The sequence below is a fragment of the Sebastes fasciatus genome, chromosome 17, assembly GCF_043250625.1.
Source record: "Sebastes fasciatus isolate fSebFas1 chromosome 17, fSebFas1.pri, whole genome shotgun sequence".
NCBI classification, from domain to species: domain Eukaryota; kingdom Metazoa; phylum Chordata; class Actinopteri; order Perciformes; family Sebastidae; genus Sebastes; species Sebastes fasciatus.
In genome coordinates, this window is record NC_133811.1 from 23391282 (window position 1) to 23399426 (window position 8145).

The 8145-nt window shown below is 39.8% G+C and overlaps 1 protein-coding gene across 1 annotated transcript in view; it reads right to left on the reverse strand.

Annotated features, from left to right (window-relative positions):
- osbpl10a (oxysterol binding protein-like 10a) overlaps positions 1-7177 on the reverse strand; it is a 78316-nt gene extending 71139 nt beyond the window's left edge. Inside the window, exon 1 of the mRNA XM_074613958.1 lies at positions 6573-7177. Within this exon, the coding sequence (XP_074470059.1) occupies positions 6573-6859 (287 nt within the window). The 5' untranslated portion in view covers positions 6860-7177. The remainder of the gene's footprint in view (positions 1-6572) is intronic.
- Between the last annotated feature and the right edge of the window lie 968 nt (positions 7178-8145).

The following is an 8145-nucleotide window of genomic DNA, read 5'->3' on the forward strand; positions in this document are numbered from 1 at the left end:
GATCAAAGCAGCACACAAGTGCTCCTTTCCCAGTGAGCACATCTGCAAAGAAATGATTCATCCCTCACAATGTACTCCCCACCCTGCTGACCGCTTAAGAAGACATAAATTTAGAATCTACACATGTAGCAATCCTTTCAGATCTCGTATAAGGAGATATCTGAAGGAGACTGAGAGAGCTCTGAATGTTTAGTGCTCTGTGATCTGCATGCAAATGTTGGGAAACCTGCATATGATGCACAAACAAACCAGATGAACAAACAACAGAGCAATATCTCCTGCATGAAAGGTTTGAACGCTAGACCTCGATTGCCTCTGCAGTTTGAAAACTTGAATCACTTGAAGCATGAGCAGCTGATGGTAATCAAACCCACACACATACATGCTGTAGGTCCTGTATTGTACCCTGCATTATGTCACAGTCACAAAAGCTCCAATGGGTGACTCTCGTCTGACACACGACCATCTTTGTATCTACAATATAAGACCTGAGGCTCAGCAGAGATGTCTTCCAATCACTGCATGTACGTTAAACATGTTTCAAGTGTGTATATGAGTGCGAGTGAATGTGTGTGTTTGTGTAAAATACTACTTTCTGAAACTACTGGAACTTTCGGGGAGGAGTTTGCAGGAATGACCGTCGCTGATTGATGAAACACACACACAGCACCGCTGCTTTAACTGTACCGCTTCATTCATAAAACAAGGAAGCAATCTAGTATCGATTTAGGACCATTTTAGGAAAAGGGGAGAACATTTCTCATTGTCTGATAATATTAAAAGTAAAGTTAGGCTCTGCTGTCGGCTTCCCGAGAGAGAAAGATCGTGAGTTATTTCCTGATTGTTTCACGCCGTTAAGGTTCTAAAGCACAAATAAATAACCATCAAACACTCGACAGATGATTTACTGTGGAGACAGACTCTCTTTAGTTTCATTTTCCTCTGCTGTATTTCATTCATTACATCCAACTTGCAGCAGTAAATATATGGAACAGTAAATATCGTCGCCGTGAGACAAAACTTGAGACGGACACACTGAACTGCAGGCTGCAGAGTGTGTTTACTGCTGTGACCACCAGCAGCACTCGTCCCTCGTCATGCTGCTTTTCATACGTCAGCGGACCAATTAGCCTAATCTTCGCAGGTCTTTAGACCAAGGTGGAAACGCAGATAACAGTGGGCTGAAGGAACCTTTTAATTCCTTGAAAAGTAGTTCCAGGGCCTAAAAGACCCAGCTTTTGGTATTTTTTTTTACCTATTTTCCCATGTTTTTGTGTCTAACTGACTAATAGGGACAACAATTTCTAAAATCCAGTATTGAGGGAGAGCGTCAGACACAACAACATGGGAAAATAGGTTGCAAGTAAGTCCTGTATCAGCTGCTGTCCCACAAGGCTTTTTCTGTGTTACTCATGTTGCACAGAAAAGCATGTTGAACTACACTTCACGTCACGATTAACTATGTTATTATTACCAATATAGAAACCACAAACTATGAACTACAAACTATGAAACAAAAAATGGTTACCTAGCACATTTTTCTCCAACAAATTCACACACACAGCACCTACACGACGTAACAGCACTTCACACTGACACATGGCCACCCACACAGTGGCAGAATTAGCTCCACTCAGGTCTGCTGCCCACCACGACACCACCTGCCAAACACACACAATGTGTTCCTCCGCCTGATAAATATTGGAACGTGACTGACGACTGTAATTACTCCAACACCACCCGTCTCCACAGGTGCACCGCCTCTCCTCCTTCAGACGTTTCTATATATATAAATGCTGTAGGCACTTAAAGATACTAACTAAACACAATCTGAGAAAAAGGTTCTTCTCTTCTTCCTCTAATGGGTTTAGAAAAAGCCTGATATTACAAGAACCAGCTGGTTTTTTTACATTAAAAACCTAATATATCTAAATTAAGGTATCCAATGTGGCAGAGAAAAACACTCATCATGAGCACAGGGACTAATGGAAAACTGAATTATAGTGCATGTTTTCTCACAATCTATAAACAAAAGTTCTAAAAATTGAATTGAAGAAAGATCAAAACCTGCTTTCAACAGTGAAATGACATTACTAGCTGTTGGGCAAAAATATAGTTTTAGAAACAACATTACAGACAACAAGACCCAATCTCCTACATGTTAGGAATATTCACTCAAGTAGCGTAATGGCCTAATACAACATAATATGTACAACAATTATTAGGGGTGTAAGAAAAAGGTGCCGGTGCCTGCATGTGTGCCGCAGAGCCGGTTGAGGGTCGGAAAAGGTTTCACTTTGGGGGAGCGTTACGCGACGTTACGCTTTCCTTTTACCATCATGATATCAATGTGCACGCAGCATCAGCCTCAGGTATCCAGCCGGAGAGCAGACGGTCCGCAAGGCAAAGTAACAAAACTAAAGTAAAAAACAAAACTAAAATTCAATTAATGTTAGTGTAACGTAGTTTTAAAATGTTTTTCCATATGTTGTCATGTATGAAAAGACCCAAAATGAACTCTGTAAGAGGACTACTTCATTACTATAAGCGAATTATTTAAACAGCGTTTGTATACGAATGATTCTGTCCCAAGCTTTTTGATCAATATAAGCGGTTGATCACTGTAACCGTGATCACTATAAGCGGTTTCCACGGTATATCGCCTTGCTTACTGTATCGCAATATATTGAATCGTAACCCCCGTATCATGATACGTATCGTATCGTCAGATTCTTGCCAATAAACAGCCCTAATAATCATAACACGAGGAATCATCTTAATCCACTTATAAATAAGACTCATTTTAATTTCAGGTACAGACTAATCACCATTCTTTGATTGGTCACATCCTACCTACAGTATGTACTGTGTTTGGGACAACTGGCATGAAACTAAATATGATCAGTAAACTCTTTGACTTCCTTCAAAAAGGGCTGAATTTCCACTCTCTCTCTACACCTGTCTACCCATTTCCTTGAATGTCTCCTTGAAAGCTACAATTCCTTCACCTTCTGGCACTTTGAAATTGAAACGGGACAGATGCCATCACCCCAAAGAACAAACAGATTCTTTAACACCACCCTTCCGGATACCAACTCGGCTTACATCCTGCTGCACATTGTATAATGTGGTATTTGCTTGCACGTGTGTGTTTTAAGTGTTTGTGTGAGCAGACGTGACAGATAACAAATCCCACATGAACGTTACACACAATTTAGATTTCATTTGATCGATATGACCTCTTTTGAGATGAACATGTGTGTGTGATGAATCTTACGCCCAGGTATTATCCCTGTGGGTGCATAATATCAAGATGCAGTTGGGTGCATCATCTGCCTGTCAGTTTAAAGGGAGTGTTGGGAGCAGCCATTCTTTCCCTCCACCTCCGCCTCCCTCCCTACCTCACCCTACTCTCACATATACACTGGCTTCCAGCCCAGATCATACACGCTACAGTCCCAGCTTCCTTCTTCTCTGCAGCGCCGCTATACAGCGACAATGGGACAGTTATTTTTGTGCGCATATTGGCGAAAAAGAAGTCATTTCGTCACACTGCAGCTGCAGAACAGAAAATCTTGCATAATTCATGTTAACTGTGTGTACACTAGTTTGAGCAGCTTAGGAGGAAATAAGCAACAAAAGTCTTTCTATTCCTCTAAAAAAACCTCAAACCACAACCAGATGTTTCAAACGCGGCTCACATCAACAACAAGTGTTGGCTTTGCTATTATTTTCAAATTAAAAACTCACTCATAGCTTGACATAAAAACTCTCTAGGTGTCTTGAGTCGAGTGAATCGGACAGGGCAGGGAGTGAACCCATAAATGCTGCATGAGGTACAGTCGTACGGCAATAATGCACCGCTGTGATCTCCACAGTTGTTGCTGAGATATTCTGCTCTTCATTATGAGAGCGGCCGCAGCGCTTCATGAGCAGCAGAATATCAGAAAACCACAGGACACGAGCACAATGTCTGTTTAAAGCAATAAAATAAAGCAATGTGGTAATATCACCGATTTGTATCAGGAAAGAGTGCACATATAGTGAACACATTTGTAGATGTTTCAGGCCAAATGTCCACCTATGCAATCCAATACACCAGCTCTACAATAAAGACTAGGAATCGTACAACTAGAGATACAATGACTAGTTTCATAATCGATTAATCGTTTCAATGATTTTTCTGCAAAACTGCTAAACACTCTTTACTTCCAGCTCCTCATTTGTGAGAATTGCTGCGTTTTTGTCTCATGAAATACTTAAAATTATTGTGAGCAATATTTTACAGCTGCAATGATCACCCAAATTATGCGATTAAGTGCTACTAGTGCGACTATTGTGATAATCAATTAATCATTTTAGTCATTTCTTCTAACAAAAACACCAAAGATTTGATGTTTCCAGCTTCTCTAAACAGAAGATGTGAAGCTTTTCTGTGTCATATGTAATAGCAAGATGAATATCTTTGGGGTTTTGGACTTCATAGAATAAAACAAGCAATTTGAATACTACAATTTGAATCAACTTGAGCAGGCATTGCTCACAGTCGTCTTAATAGACAAAGACTAACTGATTAATCAAGGAAATAATCGGCAGATTAATCAACAATGGAAATAATCATAAGTTACCTACAATGTTAGCACATTATACAATTAAAAACTAAACTACTAAACGGATAAATGACTGTATGTAATGGTGACACGGTTTCTAAATTACCAGCCGACTCTGCCGATGCACATGCTGATACCAACATGTCAATAATGAGCTAATATCGGACCAAATATCAGCCAATATATCAACCCAGATTATTTATCGGTCTAACTTTAGTTGAATAATCAATTATCGAAAGAAAATCAAAAAAAATTTCAAGCAAAAGTGTCAATATTGTCTGGTCCCAGCTTCTTAAATGAGAATATTCCCTGCCTTAAATTATAGTAAATTAAATATCTTTGGGTTATGGGTATTTGATGGGCATTTGTCGCGGTTTGTTGACGTTTTACAGACCAAACGGTTAATCAAGAAAATAATCAACAGATGAATCAATAATAAAAATAATCATTAGTTGAAGCTGTACACTGGAGTGCATGATACTGAGACAAATGTCTAATGTGGCACCATCATATTAGAAAAAGGCAACACAACTATAAGGCTGCAACTAACAATTATTTTTCATTATCTGTTGATTTCCCAAAGCTCAAGTAGGACGTCTCCAGATTGCCTGTTTTGTTTGACCAACAGTTTAAAACACAAAGACATTAAAGAAGACTCACAACACCAGCAAATACTCACATTTGAGAAGTCAAAAAACAGTTAATTTTGGCACTTTTGCTAAAGAAATTAATGAATCGACTGACCAATAACCCCAAATAGTTGTCATTCAGCTCTAAATAGCCTACAACACCACTTTATATAGCCTCAATAATTACTGTAGAGTTGGATCAACACATCTCTGACAGGATGTCAACCAAAGCCAGGACTTAATACAGGACTGTTGATAAATACATTTTGCAAATTCACACATCTGATTTTTTTTTTTTTTTTTTTAGCCTGATAATAGTCAGTTAAGTAGAGTTGGATCAACACATCTCTGATAGGATGTCAACCAAAGCCAGGACTTAATACAGGACTGTTGATAAATAAGTTTCAAGTTTCAAGTTTATTTGTCATATGCATTTAAAAGTACAGTGTACAGTGAAATGCAATGAAATGCATTTTACCCTGGCTCTCTCTCAGCCCTTAAAATCTATAAATAGTACAGCTGATAAATACTACAATAAATAAGACAATACCTGAGAATAAAATTATAAAACAACCTAAAACATCCATAAAACAATCCACAGCTCTGTATTCATTTAGTGCTACTGTTCAGTAGTCTGACCAAATAAATGGGTTGCTTTGTAAATTCTCTCATCTGATTTTATTAGTGTTTGTGAGCCTTATAACAGTCAGTTAAGTAGAGTTGGGTCAACACATCTCTTATAGGATGCCAACCAAAGCCAGGACTTAATACAGGACTGTTGATAAATACATTGGTCGCTTTGTAAATGCTCTCATCTGATTTTATTAGTGTTTGCGAGCCTTATAATAGTCAGTTAAATAGAGTTGGGTTCACCCAACTCTATTTAACTGATTGATAAATAATATAATAATATAAAACTGTCGATAAATACATTTAGCAAATTCCATCATGTGATTTTATTAGTGTTTGTGAGCCTTATAATAGTCAGTTAAGTAGAGTTGGGTCAACACATCTCTGACAGGGTGTAAACCAAAGCCAGGATTCAATACAGGACTGTTGATAAATACATTTTAGAAATTCTGTCATCTGATTGTATTAGTGTTTGTTATCCTTATAATAGTCAGTTAAGTAGCAGGGCCTAAGAAGACATGTGGTTTGGATTTAAACCCCCTCACCTCATCCCTCCTCCTCCTCCTCCTCCTCCTCACAGTGACGTGGTGGTAAAAGTGCAACGTGGACGAGGGCAAATAACAACACCAAGCCATCTGACACCTGAACCTGAAAGTGTCCTCTCTTTTCCCACCCTTAACTTCCATCCTGTGTGCTTGCTTACCTGTTCTGCCAGCCCTGGATCAGATTGGTGTATTTGCTCAGCACTCCTTCCTGCTGTCTCTTGCGTGGCTGCTGCAGATTCATGCTGCTGTTCATGCACACAGCTCCACGGATAGTGCCTCCTCCAGCTCCAGCTCCAGCTCCAGCTCCAGCCGGGCCGCCCAGGGAGAGGGAGCCGGAGCCGGGGCTGTGCGACCCCTTCCTCGTCGATGATGATGATGATGAGGAGGAGGAAGAGTTGGTTTTGTTATTGGTCACGGGATGCGGACTGCAGAGCGTCTTGTCCATCCTGGCGACGGGACGGCGGAGAGCAAGAGGAGGAGGAAGAGGATGGACCAGAAGCAGCAGCAGCAGCAGCAGCAGCAGCAGGGCAGATTTCAGCAGAGCATAAGTGGTGAACAGTGCGATGTGTGTCTGCTGAACTAAAGCAGAGGCAGTGGGTATGCATTGACTGCGCTGCAGTGGTGGTTTAAGCGTCCCTCGGTGCGTGAGAAAGAGGACATATTCCCTCCAGTGGTGGTGTGTTAGTGTCCTGCTCCTCTCCTCTCCTCTCCTCTGCAGTGCTGTGCTGTGCTGTGTGGCACTGTGTTGTCTCCTCCAGCGCTTTCCTACTAGCAGAGCTGCAGACACGCCCACTCCTCTCTGGACCCGCCCCCGGATATTACCATGCTATCCTACTATACACATCATCAGACCAAAAAAAGTAACTCAAAAAATAAATAAATAAATGAAATACTGCAAATGTCAGCAGGAAAAGCATCAGATGAGTCATGTATGACGCTGATGCACAGAAAGATTTTTCTTTATGATATTTTCAAGGGCGTAGATTTGGTTTTGCAAGATCCATTTTCTGCATATATTTACTGTATATTAATCTAGCAAATAAACATTATTATTTAACTGGTTAAAACATTAAAAAATGTCAAAAAGAGGAAAAACATGCACACTCTCAAAATTGTTTCGTGGTGCATAAAGATTTTCCTTTATGATATTTTCAAGGATGTAGATTTAGTTTTGCAAGATCCCCTTTTCTGCATATATTTATATTAATCTAGCAAATAAACATTTTTATTTAACTGGTTAAAACATTAGAAATTTCAAGGAGAGGAAAACATGCACATTCTCAAAATTGTTTTGTGGTGCTGGGAGTAGATCCCCTCCAATATGTACTTTTAAAAGCTAGACTTTGTGCTCCCGCACACACTTTTCTCTGCTTTATTAGTCAACGTTTCGGTCAACAAGGACCTTCATCAAGACATTAAGATAATAATTAATGTCCTGATGAAGGTCCTTGTTGACCGAAACGTTGACTAATAAAGCAGAGAAAAGTGTGTGCGGGAGGAAGTCATTTTTTTTAAAATGAAACATTACAAATGCCATCTAAACTGCGGTATTATCAATACATTAAAGCTGCAGTGGGTAGAAAAGTTATTTTTATAAAACGGTCACCATATCCTGACAGTAGTGCATGAGACAGGTAAAAAAAAAAGAAGGAAAATCATGTTCCTCTGTGTCCTCCGGTGCTCTTAATGGCTTCTGCAAGATTTCAGACCGGAGGAAAACAACCAATCAGA